General features: G+C 39.3%; 1 protein-coding gene across 7 annotated transcripts; it reads left to right on the top strand.

Moving 5' to 3' along the window:
* Nucleotides 1–355: 355 nt before the first annotated feature.
* On the top strand, nt 356–21,442 carry TMPO (thymopoietin). Of its 7 annotated transcripts, XM_052668557.1 has the most exons (11): nt 357–794; nt 8,802–8,928; nt 10,488–10,646; nt 11,535–11,635; nt 16,064–16,183; nt 16,290–16,385; nt 16,956–17,066; nt 17,876–17,965; nt 18,046–18,111; nt 18,273–18,367; nt 19,561–21,442. In XM_052668557.1, exons 1-11 carry the CDS (start codon nt 555–557, stop codon nt 19,850–19,852), a joined length of 1,497 nt encoding a protein of 498 aa, XP_052524517.1. In that variant the 5' UTR covers nt 357–554; the 3' UTR covers nt 19,853–21,442. The 7 variants fall into 7 exon arrangements, with proteins under 7 accessions (XP_052524519.1, XP_052524522.1, XP_052524517.1 ...); XM_052668559.1 differs by lacking the exon at nt 16,064–16,183 and having other exon boundaries at nt 356–794; XM_052668558.1 differs by lacking the exon at nt 18,046–18,111 and having other exon boundaries at nt 358–794.
* The last annotated feature ends 1,395 nt before the right edge of the window (nt 21,443–22,837 follow it).

Below are 22,837 nucleotides of genomic sequence, written 5' to 3'. Positions count from 1 at the left end.
TCAGATGTAAATTTTGAACAGCTCCCGTAGTAAAACATAGGCAAATTTACAACGGTGAGCATTCCCAGCGAGTAGCACGTAAACGCAAAGACTTAATTCGGGTTAAATCTCAAACTCAGCCCTGCTTTCCCAGCGGGGCAGCTTGCGAAACGCCTGAACTCAGCACTCTCACGGGTGCTCTTCTCGATTCCCCACAGCCGAGAAGGGCGGCGGGGCGCCCGCACCACTAAGGAGGCGTAGGGCGGAAGGGCGGCGCCCAGCGCCTCAGGGCGGCACCACCCCACGCCTCTCCCGCCCGAGCCGAATTTAAACTGCGTTGCTGGTCCCCGCGCAAAGCACTAACGCTGGCCGAGCCCGCGCGCCTCTCCCTTCTTCCGCCCTACAGCCAATAGAAGAACCGCTTCGTCCCCCTCCTCGCCAATCGGGGCGCGGCTTATTGGCGGCTGCGAGGAGCGCTCGCCGTGCGCGCCCGCTCGCTGTGGAGCTGGGTGCCTGGCGCGGGGCAGCGCGTCCCCTCCTCCCGCGCTTTGTTGGTGCCTCGGCGGGCGGCGGCGATGCCCGAGTTCCTGGCGGACCCCTCGGTCCTGACGAAGGAGAAGCTGAAAAGCGAGCTGATCGCCAACAATGTGAGCCTGCCGGGCGGCGAGCAGCGCAAGGACGTCTACGTGCAGCTCTACCTGCAGCACCTCACCGCCCGCAACCCGCCCGTCGCCGCGCAGCCCGACTTCTCCAGCGACGAGGAGCGGGAGCCCACCCCCATCGGCGTCCGGGGCCGCGGGGCCTCCGTCGGACGGGTGAGTGCCGCAGCGCCGCGCTCCCGGGGCCCTCAGCCCGCCTTCCAGCCCGGCCGCGGCTCGGGGCCCGCCTGGGGCGCAGCGCCTCCGCCCGCCCGCCCGGCCCCGGGGCAGCTCCGCCGAGAGCGCCTGAAGCGCGGCCCCCGGCAAACAGCCCCACGTGGAAGGCTGCGAAAGAACAGCTTGTTTGTTTTGGTTAATGAAGTGCGCCGTTTCAGTACGGTCTGCTTAATGTAGCTGTCTGCTCCTACGGCTGAGCACGTGTTATAGAGCCAAGCGCCTCTGCTGTGCTGTTAGGTGCCTTCTGGACGTAGTTCTTAATACCGTGCGTGTAGGGGACAGGGCAGCTGGTGCCGCTGAGTTCTTCTCCCTTTAGATATGCGTGATTTTTCCCTTTCAATTTCTCACGAGAGCTATGTAAACGCTCGCATATCATTTAAGCGATAGTTCGATTCATAAATGAAAAGTAAGCGTGCTGTCTGGCCTTGTGAGAGATTGTCAGCTGCAGTTTAGATTTTTAGACGCTATGCTATTTGATTATATCTGCAATACTCCCTTTAAAAGCTCATTTGTAAAACAAGGGCACGGATCACTCTTTAAAAGATATTCCATACTTCAAACTTAAAAACAAAACAAAAACAACAACCAAACATGCCAACAGTGCTTGAACTGATAAACTGAAAATTGCACCTAAAAGATTTCTAACCAAATGGTTTGTCTCTTTCAACATCTGCCTAATTAAAACACTGGAGTTTACGTGGGAGAAATTGTATGCAAGACTTAACACTGAACTCAGCACTTCTTTAATATAGTGGTCTGCCTGTAGCATTTTTTAAGGTGCTTCCAAGTGTAATAGGATGAGCTTGAATCCAGGGTGTAAGCAGCTTGTGTTGGGAAGGAGTCCCTGGAGGTTTTGTTTGTTTTTCCCCTCCTTTCCTTTTTCCCAGGGCTTGAGCTTAAACAATTAGAGGTGGCTTTTCTGTTGTTTACACAGTGGGTGTTACTCTTACACTTTTACTTTTGTTAACAATGTCTGTAAGGCTTTCTGCTGCTCTTGTGTTAATTTCAGAGCAGTAAATTCCAAAATGTGATGGATGGTGCTGGTGGCAGCTGTTTGGATTTAAGCGTCCTGTGTCCTATCTGTGGGACTCTGTTATGGAAACTGAGTGAAATATCTTGATAAGATTAAGAGGGGACAGAAAGAAAAGCATTTCAGACTTCTGAAAGAGGGAACTGAAAACGTGGGGCAAAGGGAAGGTACCCTGACTGCAAAGCTCTGTGGAATTAATATAGGAATGCTGTATTTTATCTAAGTTGCTTTGTAAGGCCTGGAAACAAAGGTGGGTTTGGCATTCTGTTTTTCTTTCCTCTGTGCAATTTGATTGTTTTATCTTGTGTATTTCTTTTAAGTGTATGCTTAAGAGGATGAGAAAAGTTGGTGCTGGGTGCCTTAGAAAGTAAGAGCAGTCTAATTTGTGGTGATACAGTAACACGGATAGAAGGAACAAAATTGCAGTGCTCTACTTGTTCCACTTTTATTTGTGTTGGAGGTCTTAGATACTGTTGTATTGATTTAAGAGGAAAATGTAAACCAGGTGTTGTAAACCTTTGTAGGTCAACTGCATGGCATCTTCCATATCTCGTGGCATTCTAAAAGAAAAATTAAGAGCTGCTTAATTTAGAAGTTGCAGACAACTCTTCAGTGCAGATGATGCAGTCGCGGCTAGTGTGAACTTGCTAAAAACCGTTGAAAAGATTTGCATCTTCACAGAATCACAGAACGGCCTGGGCTGAAAAGGACCACAATGATCATCTGTTTTCAACCCCCCTGCTATGTGTAGGGTCGCCAACCAGCAGATCAGGCTGCCCAGAGCCACATCCAACCTGGCCTCGAATGCCTCCAGGGATGAGGAGGGTTCTGGCCTGCTGTGATCTGTTATTTTTTTTAATTTCTTTAGATATGGGTTTTTGTTTTTTAAAGACTATAAAATTAAAGGAACTTGATGCAGAAAACTTGTTCTCGCTGCTGGGTAAACGAGTGCCTGATGCGTGGAGGGGGAGAGAGAAAAAGCCAGCAGTGCACTTGGAGCAAAGAGGTGTTTTGAGTAGAGAGGAGCAAAGTGAGACCTGTCGCTGCGTCTCGAGCTGGCGCTTACTCACTCGGAATACCAACACGTGCGGCTTTGTGCTCCCACGCGCCCTGCCTGCTAAGTCCCGTCTGCCGAGGTTCAGCTGTCCGTCGCTTCGCTGCTCCGATCGGGCCCGGCCTGCCGGCTCTGCGCCAAGTGCATCGCGCGCCTCTTCGTGCGCGGAGCTGAGCCCGGCGCGGCCCCTCCGCCTTCGCCAGCGCGGGGCGGGGGCTGGAGGGCGGGGCCGGCCCTAGAAGCCCTCCTTCCCCTCTCGGCCGGGGTTTCTTTTCCTCCGAGTGTTTTTGGGAAACGAGTTTGGCGCGGCGTTCTGAGCGTCTGTGCTGCAGCTGCTAGGAAGGCGGAACTGCGTCCGAGCTACCTTTCTTAAAACAAAAACCTCAGTATGCTGGTGATGTGAAGCTGAGGTGGTGTAGGACAAGTGTCTTGCATCCACAGTGATGTTGTTCTTGCTCGTGCTTGTTTATATTTCTTTTTTTTTTTTTTTTTTTTTTTTAATCCTGATACAGCAGTGAGCATACAGGTGATTTAGATGAATGTCTGAGCAGACCCAACTTTAAGAGAGTTGTGTTCTGCAGAGTGTTTTCAGGCCCTGGAGATGCTTTGGAATGGCAACTCTTTAGGCAGACAGTGCGTTTTTTTCTTTTCTTTTTGGAACCTGATGTTCACAACGGAAGTATTTTAGTGGTAAGAACTCGTGAAACTCAATCTTTTATGAACTGTTATGTGGTGCAGCATATTGCATGTACTGCAGTCTGCTATGCACGGGGTGTTGTCAAATACATAAAATTGGCTAAATCAAAGTAAACTTAATTATTGTTTTAAAGATCTCACAGGAAAGCTCTTTCAGAGTAACTTTTAAAATGTGAGCACTTCTCTAGATATAATGGTTATCTGTAGTTTTGGGGCGAAGTTGGATGTGTCTTTGCTTTAGTCACTTATGCTTACCATGAGAGGTAAGCATATGATGTCTTAAAATGATACTTCTCTGGATCTCACTTTCTGAAGTTGTCTAGAATATCCAGCTACTCTAGGCGTACTGGTGTGGATAGTTCTGTTTGTTCTGTTGGTTTTGTTTTGGGGGAGGCTGTTTCTCCCATTTTCCACAGTGTTGTGTGAGGACAGCGGCTGATACTGCAGAAACCTTTTTCCTGCAGGGGAAACTACTCTGTGTGGGTGCTTATGGTGTTGGTTGATCTTAAGCTGGATGTCAGGACAGCTATTTCTAGCTCAAAGGAGAAATAACTGCAAAATAGTATTTTTGCCTCTATAAGAGGTAGATGCTTTAAAGTCAATATCAAAAATATCATCTTGATGTTGCTGCCAAACAGGAGCTGTTCAGAGCTCAGAAGGTGTAGTTTTTCATGACCTCACTTACTGGAGCTGTTCATATCTTCCTGAAAGAACTTTATGAAACACTGAGTGAAATTCTGGGCTTCTAAAATGGTGATTTGGGAAAGATCACTCAGATGTCTTCTCACTTATGCTTCTAAAGGTGTAATGAGGACATTTGGATATGAGATGTCTATTTGTAGCTTTGTAGGAGACATCTATCAGGTAAAGATGTTCTTCATTTGTTTTAGTGAAATAGGCAGGTTTAAAAAAAAAAAAAAAACAAAAAACAAACAAACCCACAATCTAATTTCAGCTGTTAATGGTATGGCAGGAGTAATATCTGCAGCTGATATAATTGTACTGTCTCAACTACTTCCCTGTTGGAAATGGGAAGAATGGTGAAACTGGATGGTTATGAAGATGAAGACCATGAAAGATGGGATTGCATGCTTGGATAGGTGAGAGAATGTGAAGTTCATGTGCTGCTCAGTGATCCGCTCGGTGTTTCCTGTGTGGCTGTATCTCCTGATTATGATGTACTGTACAGATGTGACCCAGAGGACATATCAGCAACTTCCCTTTAAGAGCTTTTAATTGCTTTTAAATTTGTGTCAGTTTCTCAAGCTTTGTCTCCCGGTCAGTGATCCACTGTCTGAGTGGTGAGACCATCTGTTAGTTTGATTTCTTGATTTGCTTGTTCTCTGAACTTCTACTCTTTCATCAGATTCTCTGGAAACAGTTCTTCACCATGCAATATTCACCTGCTTTCAGGGCAGATGAATTCCCTGCACTGAGTAAAATGGAATTTAGTGTCTGGGGGATGAGGAGGCGGCGTAAGTCCATAATCTTATCATTTAGGACTGCTGCCTTACATAGACACTGAGGTCTGGCATGTCCTTGCTAGGGGTAAAAGACAGAATTCTCAAAGCTAACTTTATCAACATCTCTGGATTAGCTGCTGTATAATTTCCTTTCCATTGTTTATTTTGTTTGTCATAAAGCTTAGTAAATATAGTATTAATGTTCAGACTTAAAATTATACTATGGCAGAAAATGTTTGTATATAACTGAATAACAAGTGCATGGGGAATAGACCTCAGTGTTTCAACGTGCAAGCCTGGCAACTGCAGTTGCTTATCTTTCCTGAGAGAAGTAAGTGTCACCAGGGGTGACACTGTGCAAACTGGAGAGTTAAAGAGCATCCTGTTGACATGATTTGGGCTTCTTTAGCCTGTCTTAACCTCATTCAGAGGAATAGTAAAGAAGCCCTGAGCCTTTCTGCTGCTGGTGATGAAGCTGCACCTGTTCAAGATTAAAGCCTTTGGATATCTTAATGTGGGTGCCATTTAACTCAGGATTTGAAAATACTTTTGATGTACCATAGCTGTTTGCATAATGACTTCTTGATGGTGTTACTCCTGCTTGTCTGGTGGATCAGTTTTGGAAGCTAGTGCAGGTAGCAATCAGGTCTGTCTGACAAACTGATCTGTGGTTGTTGGATTTCTCATCAGCAGGAATAGTAAAGATGAGGTATGAATTAGCATAGCTTAAACTTTCTGCTCCTTCCCTGTTACTGAAAGAAGGTGGAAGGTTTCAGTGCAGCTGGATGATACTGAGAAGGTGACCTTTTCTTATTTTGTATTTTCCTGTTGTTGTAGAACTGAGAGCTGTGTGGGAATCCCATTCTTATAATTCACTTAAATGTTCGTTTGAAGGGTTGAGTATCAGCTGATCTAAAACTGAGCGTGACAGGTACACTACCAAATTGTATCTATTTAGTAGGAATGGATCTCTCTAGTGAAGTATGCTGATCCTCTTCTATTTTTTTCCTAGCAAATGGCCACGACTGGATGTCTCTTTCCTTAATGCTGCTAGCTCTGGTTGGGATTATGAGATCTTCTGATAAGGATTTGTGAGTCTGGGTAGAGTGCTGCAAGCATATTTACAGGATTATGGACAAAGTACCGCCTTACTTCAGCAAATCCTGGTATTCACCACAATTTTGTTTTAAACGCTTAAACTTTTAATTTTTCAAGTGTATGCAAGATCAGGAATATATGGGTGTTCTTTTGTTTGTGTTGTTATCATTTCGAATGAGGGGAAAAAATGATAAATTTTAAAGTCAGTCCTTTTGACCTGTCTCTTAGGATACTCTCATGAATAAGTTGTTGTGCACAGAAAGTGCAGTGGTGCTTTGTAACGTGATAACAACAGTGTTGTTGCTGAGATTCATGCTGTCATATCACAGACAAGACAGGAAAAAATTTTCCTTGTACCTTTTGCTTCTGGGACTGATCCTTAGTGATTAAGCTGCAGCTTTTTACTTGTACAAGTGAAATCATTTGCTTCTGCTTAAAGGGGAATAAGTGTTCAAAAGTAAAAATTGAAGACCTCACAGAACACACGATAATCAGTGTGTCTGGCTGTAGTATTGAAAGGCTCATTACTTTTGACTTTTCATTTTTCTGCTGCCCTCCTTTTTTGGTGAGGCTGACTGTTCTGATGGTTTCAGTTTGTGGTAACGTGAAGTGATACAGAGTAATAATAATGAGAAATGGTATTTGGAAGAAAATACTGCTGTTATATGTGAGTTTACTTGCATTGCTGGATCATATTACTGATAAGTTGCAGTACTGTCTGATGGAGATCTCTGTAAAGCATCTGGTAGAACTCCAAGTAATTCTTCTGCTGTGTATTTTCCATCAATACAGCCTCTTCTGTGACTTGTAGGTGATAGAAATCAATCATATCTTAAATGTGGTTTCCAGCTCTTTAAAGAGGCATTGGAATGTCACTTCCTGCACCATGCTAGTTTTCATATGAAATACAAAAGTATTATTCTAGTTAATCTGACCAGTGATGTGTGTGAACACTGGAGATGTCAATAGTCAGATCCTAACAACAAAACCCAGCGTATGTTTTGAAGCTCTTCGCTGTTGCAACATTTCAATAGTCCAGAGATGAAAATTCTTATACAATAACACCACTTTGTGGTAAGTGTAACTAATAGGTTAAAAAGTAAATAAATTTTTCTGCTTGTAGCTGCAAGTTACTTGATTTTTGTTACAGTATAAAAGGGTCCTGTTATTTTAAAAGCAAATAAGATATTTTTTCATGATAAAGGAATGGAAGGGCAGATTCATACCTCATTTCATCAGTCACTAGACAAACTTGTCACTGACATTTTTATCCCTTCTTCAGACTGCTTGGAGACCTTTTCTTAATTTTGAGAAACAGTACAAGTTCATGGGGAACAAGTTCATGTCATGAACTGTTAAGTTCATCGTGCGAATGTTATAACAATCCAGGAGTTAAAGAAAGTCTAATTAGGGAAAATCTTGTACGGTTGCTGTTCAGCTTTAAAATATCGAGAGTAAGCTTGCATGCAGACCAGTGGTAGAACTGGCAAAAATGCCTGTCTAGTTCCTATTGACTCATTTCGATGATCTTCTTACAGTCTTCTAGTGCTATCTTAGTAAATGCATCAAGAAAAGAGCTTTTAATCATGAATGAATGTTACAGCTTATTTGCATTTGGGATTTTAGGGTTTTCAGAGAGACCCTGATAGCTCTTCTGAGTAATCAAGTTGAATCCTATTAAGTGTATTATTTGTGTATCTGTTTAGATACTACAACTTTGAGATACTGCTTTGAAGTAAGTTGTATTAGTTTCTTTTCTGTTGAGCAAGCAATTCCTAAGCATTTATTCTGCCATCGTAGCTCATCACCCTCTTGAAGATCTTGGAGCCTGGGAATGTCTGTGGTAGCAACATTTGTTCTACTTGGGAAGCCTTTGTGATCATTCTGGATGTTGTGGAAACAGCTAATTTGGGAGTAGCATCTTGGCAGGTTATTTTGATAACCATCTGAACATGATGGTGTGTTGCCAGAGTTCTTTGTAGGATTTGATCAGGATGCAGTACGAGCGACCTGAGGAGATAGGCAGGGTATTGAAAGTTTGAGGGTGTTCTTGGCTTTGCCACTCCCTCTCTCATTTCATAACATCATGTAATCTCCCAGAGAATGTTAGTAGAAGAGAGGAAATAGGGATTTGGGAACTTGATTGGGAGTGTGTGGTTACTGAGGAACTACTTCCATAATCATAGAGGAAGAGGTATTGACCTGCTAGGTAGAAGGATAGTAGAAAAAAGCCAATGGAATGTGAATATTTGTAGTTTAGAGTAGTGTTGGATGAATGTTTACAAGTTTACCTCTCCAATCATTGGACAGCAATCCTCTCCATTTGCATACCTCAAGTTAAAACATGGTCAGAATAATGAGTAAGATATTTATTATTGTAGAGGCATCATATAATGGACATTTCCTTTTATGAATAGAAAACATGTTTGTGTGTTATTTCATAGGTGTAAATGGTTTGAAGTGTTTGGTGTATGCTTTACTTTTAGTTGGGAACAGGTAGGAGAAGAATATGACTACTTTTCTAATGGCTCTCTTAGCTGCCTGTGCCCTCAGAATAAAAACGTGTTCTACGTTAACTGGAAACATTCTGCCTTTTGTTTTCACAGAAAGCCACAAAGAAAACTGACAAACTCAGGGCAGAGGAAAAGGATGACTTGGATGTAACAGAGCTCAGTAATGAAGATCTTCAAGAGCAACTTACGAAGTATGGAGTAAATCCTGGCCCAATTGTAGGTATGTCAACTAAACTAAACTTCAATGCCGAGTAGTCTAAGGTTCTTTGATAAGGTTACTTGTTAGTACCAATGCTATTGCAATTGTATTTTCCACTGAAGATGTTTTCATTGAACTAAATACATTGAAAATGCTTGAAGCATTTTCCACATTCTTGTGAAGGCAAATTCGCAGTTTATTCCCCTTATGTTCTAGGCTAGCTATACTTGTTTCAACTCCTTTTCTGAAGCTATGCAACTATTAAAGATCAGCACTGTGGAAATTAGGTCTGATACAGAGGTTGAGATCTGGAGCCTGCCTAAATAGCAAGTATACCTTACATAATAATTTAAGATCTGAGGGCAGAATGAGCATGGAACTTGTTCCTTAGGGCATTTCCTGCTCCCTGCATTCAGCATTAATGTTTTTCTTTTTTTTTTTTTTTCTGGCCCCTTAACCTTGCATTCCATCCTGTACGCTGACCTACTTCAGCAGGGTGGATGGCAAAAACTCCCAGCTTAGTCCCCTGCCTTAGGCACTCTCCTGTAATACAAGATCAAAGGTCCTTGCCTTTCAGATTGGGCACTGGCCTGATGGCAAGATAATTTGATTTTACAACTCTTCAGTAGGAGATAGTTTCATCTAGCACACTGAGCCTTCTGTGGAATGTGTTTGAAATAGAATAGAATTGCCAGTAATAAAGTCTGGAGTCTTGTGTGTGTTCAAATAATTTGGTGCATAGCATTTTCTGTTACCTGTTTCTGTATGTTTGCTCATTCAACCTCTTTCTCTTGGGTAGAGCTCAAAGCTCCTGGAAAATTCAAGTAACTACGCAGTCCCCTAGAAATATGTTCAGACTTGATTTTAAGTAAAAACTTCAGTTCCTACAGGGTGTGGATTCTGTTGTGACAGCTGTTTTTTATATATGTGTAAAGAAGACTTCTCAGAAGACTTCAGATAAGGCAGGACTTTGCTGTTGCTAGCAATGCAGGCACTGGTTATTTCTGCTTTGTTTTTTTGTTAGCACAGTCCTGATGTGAATGTATGTGACAGCTTTTTGTTTTAACTTCACAGCTGGATGCAGGAAACAGAAAGCTTCGTTCTTGTTGCTTACTTACACCACCTGTCATGCTTATTGGGCTGGATTTGAAAGCAGGGCAAATGTTAAACTAAGGGGAGAGAGATGTTAATTTCAGGATAATGGGGCTAAGATGACAGTATTGGAATCTGCATGGATGCTTGCCTTTGCAGTATCAATCTCATTAAGTTTTTGTGAGGGTTTGACAACTCATGTCGCGATGTGTGAAACAACATTATAGCAGACTGAGTTACCCTCCTGTAGATGAATGCTCACAACAATAGGTGTACCAACACATCTCTGCTTGTCAGTTCTCTTGAACCAAACACTCAAGCCTTAGAGGTACAATTATATACCTAGATATACATGCTGTGGGTGTACAGACATGAAAAATACAGAATATGTGTATGGAAATTCCTGAGGAATACATAATAATGAAGTTCTAGCAGTCAGGCCAGGAAAGACCAAAGCTTCATCTCTAGCATGTATTCTTTTGCTACAGCTACTACAAGGAAACTTTATGAGAAAAAGCTGTTGAAACTGATGGAGCAAGGTCCAGAACCGAAGACGCCTGTGCCTCTCCCAGTGATTTCTTCAACTACTGAGAACACCAGACAGAATGGAAATAATGATTCTGACCAGTACAGTGACAATGAAGAAGGTAAGCCTGAAGCAGAACTTGCATGCGAACTATTCAAGTTACTTATGAATAACACTTGGAGTAGAAGAAATATCCGAAGAGAGCATGATCTGCTGTTTGTTGAGGCTCAAAGATACTGCAGTAGACCATGTTGTTTGCATTCTTCATGTAGTGCTAACACAGTGACCCAGGAGGTGTTCTGGGAAATGAAATTTTATTAGTAAACTGCTCCTTTCTTATTTGTGCAGTTTCCCTACAGATCTGAGCCTGTAAAAGTGCTAGGTGGAGAACTGGATGTTAAGTGTTCAGTGCTCTTTGCACTTCAACTTTGAGTTTCATACGACGCACACGCAATAGTTACCTCTGTTTTGAGTTAGTGTGTCGGTGTTTAAGTTCATGCTTCTAAACACAGTTTAATTTCTTGCAGACGGTAATTCCTCTTATACTCTGTTCCTTAGGGACCTGGAGCAGGTTGACTGATTTATCTGAGTGGGTGGGTGTGTTGTTCCTACTCTTTTAATATTAAGAAATGATAAGGGCTGGAGAGGTAGAATCTATCTTACAAGAAGTAATGGTGTATGCTTTCAAGGAACATTGCTTTAGTTAAAGTAACTGCAATCTGATACTGGTTTCTAAGTGGAACAGCTGAAATAGTCAAAGATTGTCTGTCTGAATTATAGGACTTTTTTTTTTTTTTAGGACAGAACGCATGCGTTGGGTCAGTTAAGGTCATTCTTCAGAAGATTGTGCCCTTCACTGGGGAAACTTAACCTATGCCAGGTTGTTTAAGGAAACAATAGTCCATGAAGTTTGATACCTCTTCAAATTAGTGCAATAAAATTCATTTAAACTAATTGCAGTTTATCGATCAGTAATGTTATAGAAACCAGTTATTAAAACTCATTACAGATCTAAAGACTGAGCTGAGGCTTGAGAAGAGAGAACCTCTGAAAGGCAGGATGAAGACTCCAGTAACACTCAAACAAAGAAGAGTTGTTGAGCATAACCAGGTATGTTTTATTTAGTGGCATCTAGAACAGCCGCTAACTGCAGGCAGTGTACTCACTAAACATAATCATGTGTGTGATATGCTGTTCTTAAAAATTTGGTGGTGATCTTTGTTTTAAGAAAGCCTATTCTAATACAGCATGAAAATCTTGTGAATTAACTGCATCTGCTGCTTTTTGCCTGTGTGTTAATGTTCAAAATCATGGTCTGCATGGTCACACTTGCCAGTGTGTGTAGCTCACCTTTGAGGGAAAACTCTAGGTGACCTTTACGTGTTTAAATTTCAAAATCTGACCGATAATAGGCTGGAGGAACTGATGTTCTGTTGCATATTTATAAATGAGCATATTTATAAAAGGAGCAATTTCCTAAAAATAAATAAATAAAATCTGAAAATATTTTCTGTGAGAAATGCTTTTAAATACTCCTGTACATCGTATTTCTATGTATTTTTAGTGCCTATCTAAAGATAAACAGAAGTGTGTGTACACTGGTCTGTTATTGTGGTTTAAATGTAACAATCTATAAAATAATGCATTTTTATAGAGATATGTGTGTGTATAAACACATGCAGCATCTCTGGTATCTATAGAATGCTTTTTCCTCGGCCACACTGAGCAGCCTTACTAGAATACACATGAATTTATTAGAAAACTTTTCCTTAGAAAAATAACTATTTTCAACTTCAAAGTATGTACCTCTTGTCCTTTAATATTACCATTAGCTCTCTTGGCCAAAGGAGGATTTTACAGAGGTGCCTCAGGCTTTCAAACTGCTGACTAAATACTGGATTCAGTGATTGGTGACTGATCTGTTCTTATGATGTGACAGTGTCACTAAATATCCTGCTGCACAGCTTAGATTACTTAGGATATTTACAGTGTTACTCATCTGACCAATAAGTAGTGGAGTTGTGCTACATTAAGAACTTGTCCAAAAAGCATTCAAGAGGGGAGCGATCTGACCTGTTAATAGCCTGATATTAGCAGATAAGAACGTTAAGAGAGTAGTCTTTTCTCAAGATTGTATAGGATGGTAAATGCCATATTGCTCCTATTTAGGTGGAATATCACCTAAAGCAGGTAATGCACAGCTCTGTGTGTTACAGTTACTGGGTTCCTCTGCTACTTCTGCTTATATTTAACTGTATTCTTAGGGGTGCAGACTAAACGTATCTTTCTTCTACAGATCAAAACAAACACAGTTCAACAAACAAAATCAGTGTTCTTTAACATAATCAATTTGACCTCATGATGGTCTTTATAATGGGCATCAGTATCATAAGGTTCTTCTGTTTTAGGAATTATTCTTTTCTAAGTCACTGTCCATCCAAAAATCCCTGCTAGCTTCAGTGTGGTGGAGGTGTTTAATTTAGCTGTCAACAAATCTTTGTAATCTTCAGATACCTGCTTCCTTTTTGTGTTTTTGTGGTATTTTTTGGTGGAGAGGAATTATTCAATTCTTAAATATAATTTTGCTGTAATAATACTAAGTTATTACTCTATTTGTTCTTGCAATCTTTTGTCTGTGGTATAGATGTTATATTTTTGCAGTTTGCATATTTTAAATACCAGTAGTTAATGAAAGGAGTATCTCTTGAAATGCCATCTTTGCAAATTAGTCAAAACGACAAATTCTTGAAGAACCCTCAAGTTTGTTAAAGCTTTTGCCTTTAAACTTGTGACTGCTGCTTTAAAAAAAAAAAACCTTATAATTTCTTGAGATAAAGAGAAAGCAAAACTCGAAATGTTTTTGGCTAGCAAGTAAAACTGGAAGATTTGGAAGATGGTAACCTTTATTTCTTGTGAAATGGGGTCTCTAGATTGCATCTAATTCTGCAGAATGAGTATGGTTTTTGCAACTTCTGTTTGCTGTCTGGCAATGAGTCAAAGATTGAAGCTCTGAAGAGTGGTGGGGCTAAACTGGTTGGCAGTGTGATGTGAACAGCTTATTAGTCACTTATGGATCCTATGCTGCACTATTCTTAGTGTAGATGTACGCTGTCATCTGGTGCTGAAGGCTTGGCACTGGTGGATGTTAGTGTTCTTTCTTATGAGTGCAAATAAGAAGTCTATGGAGGTTGGTGTAAAAACCAGAGGAGGAGGTAAGTGGGAGGCATTGACTTGTCTTATCAGCTGGTTAGCAGCAATGGGCCAGATGAATTTGAGTCCTGCCCTTTGTGCCTAATTGCCTCCTCATAGTGAACTAAGTAAGTTGGAAGAAAACACTAACTTTGAATGTATTCTGCCAGGCAGGTGAATATAGAGTTAGATTTGGGGAGTGTGGGCTTAAGGCCACATAGTAGGTGAGAAACAGGTGGATTAAGCTGGTTGTGCTGTGTTCCCCTACTCTTCTTTACCTCTGTTTTTTATCACCTGTGTAACGACTTCATGGATATCAAACATGCATGTGGTGTGTATGCCATGTGAAAGGCACAGAACTGTTAGTTGGTAAGTGATAGATCAGGTAACATCATTACTTGTGTCACTTGAACACGTGTTCTGAATGATGCTTGTAAACATCATTATTATGCTTCTAAACATCATTATTGCATCTTTCTGACTATATACCAGGGTACTGGTGTATCTCAATATTACACTTCAGTAGGGTTTATTTACTTCAGGTATTGGTTGTAGGATAAGCATAGAACGCCTGTTCAATTAATGATGGAGATAGCTGTGACTGAAGACATAAATACTTTTTTCTGGTCTATTGAATAGACTCTGCTGAAGTTGGGATGGGTCTCATGCAGTGCACTTAGTCTTGTCCTGGATTTTTCATGCAAGATTTCCCTGCTACTTAAAATGCATGACTTTCAACCATCTGAGGAACTCAGTACGTAGGTTCTTAATTACTGAAGACTTCTTTAGAGAAAAGTTCCTAGAACTACTAATGAAGAGCTCCCCCTGGAGCTCTCTATTTGTAGGACAAGAAAATTGTCTTGCATTCTTGAGCAGAATTAGAGTCGACCTTCTCTGAAATTAGGGGCTTTTTTTTCTAAAGCTTCTGAGGAAGAACACCTCAAATAGAAAGAGGCGACATGATAGAATGTTGCAAATTAAGCTTTTCTTAACAGGGGGATGTGAGAAGCTAGTATCTAGTGAATGTATAAGCAGGGATTAGGAGACCTTTAATCAGAAGTATGTTTAAATTTGAAAGTATCACAGACGTAGGCTGAAATATATAGATTCTGTATGAAATATCTGAATCTATTTGGACTTGAGATGAGTTCATAAATATGTATCATTCAGTTATCAGACCATTTCAGCGACTTTGAAGTATAGCAAAACACTTGTGCTCCCTCTGCTGGTTATGTAGTAGCTGTAATACTTCTGTTCAAAGTTATGAAGCTGCTCAGCTTCCAGTTTCACTAGAGTAACTTCAAAGATACACGTGGGAAACTGAGAAGGGTGGTGGTGTACTTATTTATTAAGGGATAATGAAGTATCTTTCAGCCTATACTCTGAATGCACTGTTTTGTGGGCTAATTCTTCCGGTGAAGTTATTTTGATGCACCAGTCTGTGTTACTCCCATCAACACCAAATGTAACTTTCAAAAAATTGGTAATGCACCAGTGCAAGAGATGCATAGATTTCATTATTGACAAAGGATTTTTCTCTAATTGTTTTGAAACAAACAAAATCTTAGGTCTATTTTAGAAGAAGCAGTCAGTCTCTTGTCTCCCTTTCCTTCTAGATTTATGCTTGGAATTAGATTTGAGGAAGATTTTAAGCGTAAAACTTGCAGTAAGGCTGTGGGAATTGATCTATGCTTCCTTCTGGCTATGAAAGTCTGGCACTTTGCTATTATTTGGCTTTATTATGAACTGTTTTAAGCTTGGCCGTTTGAACCCACAGTTGAGTGACTTTTATCATTGTGGAAACTTCTAAGATTGTAAGAACATCTCCCTTTTCCTCTATCTGGAGATGAGATCTTGTTAATATGGAGGTGTCTGTGTCTGAATTGTCTGCAGGAGAGAATACATTTGTGGGTTGAACAAATTATTGCATTCTGCTTATAATCATAAGTTGTTGGTGGTTGTTTTTTTTTTTTTTGTAGGGAGGTAATGTAACAAGCCTAGAAGTCAGCATGTCCACTCTCTGATTTTCAGTACTTGAAGCATCAGTGATTTCATGCTATTGCAGTGAGAAGATCAACGGTTTTTACTGTTAGGTATCATCCAGTCAGCTCAGTATTCAAAAAACAGTTGACTCTAAGTATTGTAGTCATCACTGCCCATTTAGATAGCTAGATGTTATTGGATCCAAGGTTACTGGGTTTCTTCAGTTTGTTTTCAGTGTGGGGTGTTTTGCTTTTAGTTTTAGATGTTTGTTCTGGAATATGTATGCTATTTTGGCTTTTGGTTGTGTGTATCCAATGTTGAGAGCTGGCTTTCATGTATTTGATCATGTCTTTGATACTTGAATAGACTTATTCTCAAGATGAAGTTACTGAGACTGTCTGGACAAGTGGATCTTCAAAAAGTGGACCTCTTCAGGCATTTTCTAGGGAGTCTACAAGAGTGTCAAGAAGAACACCAAGGAAAAGGGTGATGAGAGGCTTATTATAATAGAAAAGCTTATTTTTTTTTCACTATTAGGGTCCCAGTGGCTATTTTATTCAACTGTTTTCTTTTGTTTGTTTTAAACAAACAGGTGGAAGCTACAGTACAGTTGCCTGTAGATGATGCTGTTATATCAGAGAGTACTCCCATAGCTGAAACTATATTGACTGCAAGCAACGAAACCCTAGTAAATATGCTTAGTAAATATATTTAACGAATAATGCAAGTAGTATTTTTCTGTAATACCTGTATAATATGCCTTTACTGACAGAATTGTTTTAAACAGGCTGTTTTTAAAGAAAGTAAGACTTCTTATATTCAGTAGCTGTGGAACCATATGTTCAATAGCTATATTAGTGCCTAGTGGTGCTCACTTTGAGGTGGGACTAGGTAGACACATAGTTTCATGTCTTTTTTTGGGGGGGAGGGTTGAGAAGATCCGCTTCAAAAGTTCAGATCTCTTCTTAATTTAAGTATGTATAGAATATCTGCTATATCTGCTTTAAAGCTTGGCTTTTCTTGTGAACTAATTAGCTTCTATGTTTCTAAGTGGCTTAAAATAAACTATTTATTTAGAATGATAAGCATTGCATTTCCTTTGCTTATTTCAGAGTATCTGTTACATAACCTTCAGTGAATTCCTAACACATATATATTTGCTGCAGATAAGGGTTTTGTTGTTTAGTTCTGTCTCCCTTCCCCATTTTACTTTGTGTTTTGGTTAATTCTGAGTTTGAACAATTTTGAATCTCGGCAGGTTGGCAATAGGGTGCCTGGAAATTTCAAGCATGCAGCTCCTACATTGTCAATCAGTGAACCCTCAGACATGCCCAGAAGAACACCAAAGAAACCACTGATGACAGCTGAAGTAAATTAAAACTTAGACTGTTATTGCTTACTCTCTTTGAAGAAGGTTCTTGTGTGTATGGATTTATTCTGTAGTACAGAAGGGGTGGAGGGTCTCATTGCCCAGGTGGGCATGGTAGTGTAACCAAGCTAGCATTGTCATACGACATCAAAAAGAGTGTATATATTCTTCTTATCCTTCCTTGTTTTTGTAAGGTAGAACAAATCCTCCTTTAGATTATTATTTTACCTTACGTTGTGGAGAATATACTTTTTTCTTTTGAACTATATAAGCAGTTCAAAGAGTGAAATTGTTATCTAGCTCTGATCTTATAAATCAGCATATCGTGGGAAAAAAAGTGCCTTACCTGAAGGACTAAAGTGGTGGGGTTACTTGAAATCAAACATCTGAATTTAGAAAGCAACTGTAGATTTGTTAGCTACCAATAAAGAAAATCATTCTTATACTCTGTTAGCCTATTCAAGCTGATGAGATTATTTGGATAAATGTCTAAAGCACTTGAGAGTATATGTAATAGTAGTTATTAATGTAGTACTGAATTACTGTTGAATTTTACAGTACAAAATAATAGCTGGCTGAATTTAAATGGAGTTCATTGCTCCACGAAGATATTTATATAAAACTTGCATTAACGCTTGTGAAGCCTGTTCTACCAATGGATCTGAGATTTATTCCACAGGCTACTTTATTTGTTTATAAGAACTACCGCAGATTAGGCTTAATTGTCAAATAAGATGGTTGTGGAAAAAGTTGATACTTCATTTCAAACTGCATAGTATTTCACTGTACTATGGCATTGTCTGTTACAGCAGAAAGAGACAGATTGCCCACGTCAGTGCTTGGTTAATCATGTTGGCCGCAAACACTCCTATGATGTGCTCAACACAGCCATGATAGAGGTGATTGGTTAAGTTTTTTGATCATCTAGATCATTGGCTTGCAGATGTATTGCATTTATGACATATTCTTTATCTTAAAGGAAACTGAGGAGAGCAATGAATACATTGAGACACCAAAAGTGACCAGACAGCTGCCAATAATTAAGGTTAACTAACTTTTAAAACTCAGGAATTAAAGTTCTTAAATGTCACTGGGTGACTCAGATGCTTCCTTACAAACTGCACGTGGTTATGGACACTGAGACAGTTAAGCAGGAGCCTATTGTTTAGAACTGTGTTAGGCTGATAATGGTTTTTGTTTTCCTAGGTGCCGGAGAGAACTCATACAGAAGAACGAAGAGTAGAAAGGGATATTCTGAAGGAAATGTTCCCTTATGAAGTATCAACACCTACAGGAATTAGGTATTGCTGAAGTCTGTGGGGGCTTGTTTCTCACTTGTTGAGAACTGTTTGAGCTGAGGAGGGTCTGTTGATTATATTGCTAGATTTCAGAGGAATGGTTTTGCAATTCTGACTTAGTGGCAGTTGAGACAACTGTTGAGCTCTTCTGTTCTGCATATGTGGTTTTATTAGCCAAAAAAGCCTTTTCTTTATTTGAAGTTGGGGAGCAGGGGAATAGGGGGTAGCATTATAACGTAATTACAGTAGTAACTTGCTGGAGGTTAAATGGGAAAGACCTCTCTGTGGCTCCTAGTATGTCTAGATTACAACTGTTTTAGTCCCTGCTGTTAGTTAAGAGAAGGTCTCCCAGCATAGATTTGAGATTTTTTTTTTGAAAGCAAAAAGTAATTTTCAAATAGTCTTTTTCTATTATGTAATTGATCCTATTGTAGTCAAGCATTACTGTAGTGCAAATAAAGCTGGCTTTGTGAACAGAAGGACTGATACTGGAAACTTAGTGCTTTAACAGAGAACTGGAATAGCCCTCTGGATAACTAAGCAGTTGATACAGCTCACTGCCCCCCTTAAGAATATTGGCTGCTACTGCATACTGATGTCTGAAATTGGGTGGGGGCTGTGGAGTCATAGCTGTTTTCATTGGAAATCTTCCTAAATTTGTTAGGAAGCAAAAGATGATAGTAATGGATAGAAAAAATTAAAGAAAACACAGCATAATTTCTAACAAAAACAGTGCAGGCAAGCCTTAATTCAAATAGATGAATTACAACGGATTCTTGCAGTGTTTCCTTAATCCTTACTGCCTTATCATTTTGCACAGTGCACTGACTTGGACATCAGTGATGTTTTAATGGCCTGAGACAATTTTAGGTTTAGAAGTCCTGGAAAGACTGCAGAAGTGATCAGTTAAAATACAGGTGCAGATGCTTTGTGGCATTTTATTTCTTGTCATAATTAGAGTATCCACATAGGCCGACATAAAGTGGCATTTGAGTGTTTATTTAAAGGGATATTTATTTGAACTCTGAATGGTTAACCTCAATCGTATGCTACTCTCTAAGGCATTTGTAGACAGGTATTTCAGGTACTCTGTTCACTGAAAATGATTTATAGTTCTTCAGCTATGCTAAGATTCTCTTGTATACTTTAGATTGCTCTTTCAAACACAGAGGTGTTTTTTGTTTTCTGATTAACAGTGCTAGCTGCCGTAGACCAATCAAAGGAGCTGCTAGCCGGCCTATCGAGCACACTGACTTCAAAATGGATGAAAGTTTCTTTAAGTATGCTCCAAAATATAGTACCTCAAGTGACATCAAGTCTGAGAAACCTTCAACAAAAAAAGAACGCTCCGTTCCCCTGTGGATAAAAATTCTTCTCTTTGTTCTTGTTTCAGTCTTCTTGTTTTCAGTTTATCAGTCTATGGAAACTAATCAAGGAAATCCTTTCTCTAAATACATTCAGATGTTCTCTCAGGACGGTGCCAAATGAGTATCTTTCTGAAAGGCACACCCAATTTTGATCTCCTGTTTTTAATTGTAGAGAACTCTCCTGCCCTCTCATCGGCTCAAGGACTACTTATAAATGATGTGATTGGAACCTGATAAATTTGGATAAACGAAGCAAACTAATATTAAATGGACACTGGTAATTTTCTGGACTTTGGACTAGTAGGAGATCACTTTGCCATAGGAGTAACATTTTTTTTTTTCAGGTCTTTGAACTTTTGTAGGCTTTATTTTTTTAATGTGGACATCCTTTAAATTCATTTTTGAGAAACTGTATATTTGTTTTTGCGGGAACTTGGAAGCTGAGAAGGGCAAAAATGTACTAAAATGTGAAGCTGTGTTTTTAAAGCTTTTTCATTGTGCAGGAAAGAAGTTGTACTTTTGTCTTGGTGGATCTTGATAGGTTATGAAGGGAGGAAGATTTGTAACAAGGGAATGAGGGAGATGCATTTTTGTATGCATTTTTCAGTAACAAATTAACTGAATTTGATCTCTTAGGAAGTAGGGAGAGTACAACAGGCTTTTCTGTAGGTTACTGTAACTTTTTAGTAAATGTAACTGTAAACTTGTTCGCATTTCTGTAAAAGTCTTAGTATCATATTAGTAACTGTTTAAGTGTAACATTTAAATGTATCACTTCATTTCAGTGCTTACAGTGTTGTAGGAGTTCAATATAAATTGGCAACAGGTGTCTTAGAGGAACTTATTTATTAGTAATATGCGTGGAAAATAAAAATTGCATCAAATACAATTTGCTACTAAATACTTTTTTGGGGTAAAAGTTGTTACCTAAGGTAGTCTAAATTCCAACTTTTAGCAGTGGTCTTTTTTCTTAATGTAAGGTCCTTCCATCACAGCTTTGTGACTATCTTTGAATATTCATGTAGAGAGGTATTCTCAAAGTGTGAAAATTCCATATGAAGTTTTATTCTTATATGAAGAGGGCATTGCTGCATTTTCTTCTACAATTTCATCTTCTGAGGTGAGATTTACTACGTTCATGCAGTTGAGTATTTTTCTCAGTGGAAGCATGCTAAAACACTCAATATTGTATAACTTAGTTGAGCAGGCAGCTGACTTCACTACTACCAATGAGGAGTGATAAGCAACAACTTTTAAATTGAATGTATTCATTTTGATGTGCTTAAATCCGCAGCATACAGATGTTCAGTCTCATTGCTTCGTACAAAAATGCAATAAAATCATACTTATTCTTGAAGTGCTACTTATGAAAAGCTGAGAACTTTAGTTAATGGTCTATTTTTACTATAGGTACAATTATTGTGTAGACTAGATATGGGAGAACATTAGTTTCTGTGACCTTTGGGACAAAGATGGTAATTTGTAGCAATGCTATAGGTTTCTTCTGTTAAGATTTAATGTTTTTTTCCTTTATCTGCTTTCTGAGTAATCCAATTAGCTGAACTTGTGTCCATCCTATAGAAAATTGTAACTCATGACATTCACTTTTTTGGTGTCAAACTGCAGAAAAATAAAAATGATTTTAATGTGTGTGGATTTTCCTTACCAAAATAAATGCATTGCTGGAAAGAAGAAAGCAAAAGAAAGTCAACCCGTGCATCAGTCGTTGTGTTTCGTGCTGCTGTATTTCATCTTTATGAAAGTGGATTGTTCTGGTAGTAAAACTAGAGCTATCAACAGGTGGTAAGGGAGAATAGTCCTAATACTTGCACCGTAAATATTACCACTTAAATATTTGGCACCATTATTTAGCATATGTTATCATCTTAATTTGAACAGAGGAAGTTACTTATTTTTCAGTACTCAAGGAATTTCCTTTTCGTTTTTCATCCTACTATGCAATATATGTTAATGTGAAATTATTTTTTCTAGCTATATGAAATACTCTCAACCACTTTCAGGGATACTGTTGTTGTTTTTAAACAGCAATAAAACCCAACAACCTGCAATGCAATTATGCCATTTATCTTACAGGAAAAAAATGTCTGTCTTCTTGGGGCATTTAATATTGTGAGAGCTTTACCAACACTGCTAGAGCCAGTCTAATAATTGCATGGGTAACACACGTAGTAATAGCACAAGTAGCTGAATGATTGAATGTGCTTAAAGTATCCGAAATACCACTGTCTAAATTATACTGAAGTATGCTCTATTCTTTATATGAAAGTGGTGAAGTGCTGCACTTGTACTTTTCCTTTAAAAAGAAAAAAAATAACAAAATTCCTTGGTTTTTTTTTTTTTTTTTTTGTTTTTTTTTTTTTTTTTTTAGGCAAAACTGGGTTAAATTTTCATCAGCAGTAACAAAATGGAGCAGATTTGTGCACTGGTACTTGCTTAACTTTTTCTTAAGCTTTTTCCCATTAAACGATGTGCTGATAATGTGCATCAAGTCTCAGGAGTCTGCTCTCAAGCTGTGAAGCGCCAGGTGAAATTGCCAGCATTGGAACTTAATTTTATGGTACCTGACCTATTGTAAGGCCTGGGGAGTTTACTTAATACGTTAAAGATCCTCCTTGAGAGTTTCTTGTCTAAGTTAGAATTCTGTGTGTGGTTTGAAATTTAGATTTGCTTAAGTAAGAAATGATGTGAAGGAATGTATTTTTTTCCTCCAGAGTTTACTTGCTAGCAGTATATGTGTACTGTACAACAGAATGCTGTGTGTTTTGTAGTGGCACAACCTACAAAAGTCTCCATGATAACAACAGTCCTCAGTTTGTGCAAATAACTTCTCAGATGATCCTGTGGATGGAATGTCTTTGGAAAAATAAAATTGATTTGTTCAGATTTAGAACAGAGGAGTCCAAAAATAATGTCTTTTATAATGGAGCTCCATAGGGAGGCATTTCAACAGAAAAAATGCAGATGCTGCAAATGAAGCTTGGAAAATTGTGTGGAGTACATTGTCTGGTGTTTTTTGCTTGCTTTACCTGACTAATAGATAAAGGGTAGGTTGTGATGTTTAATTTTAAAACCTTGTGTTTATGAG

This window comes from Tympanuchus pallidicinctus, unplaced genomic scaffold (assembly GCF_026119805.1).
Source record: "Tympanuchus pallidicinctus isolate F22 unplaced genomic scaffold, pur_lepc_1.0 scaffold8, whole genome shotgun sequence".
Lineage (NCBI taxonomy): Eukaryota > Metazoa > Chordata > Aves > Galliformes > Phasianidae > Tympanuchus > Tympanuchus pallidicinctus.
This window is presented reverse-complemented; position numbering and strand designations above follow the sequence as displayed.

Bases quoted from the DNA above. Each gene is read 5' to 3' on its own strand.
- TMPO (XM_052668557.1), top strand. From the start codon at position 555: ATGCCCGAGTTCCTGGCGGACCCCTCGGTCCTGACGAAGGAGAAGCTG. The intron at 795-8,801 runs GTGAGTGCCGCA...TTGTTTTCACAG, and splicing joins GCGGGGCCTCCGTCGGACGG to AAAGCCACAAAGAAAACTGA. The intron at 17,067-17,875 runs GTAAATTAAAAC...TGTCTGTTACAG, and splicing joins AACCACTGATGACAGCTGAA to CAGAAAGAGACAGATTGCCC.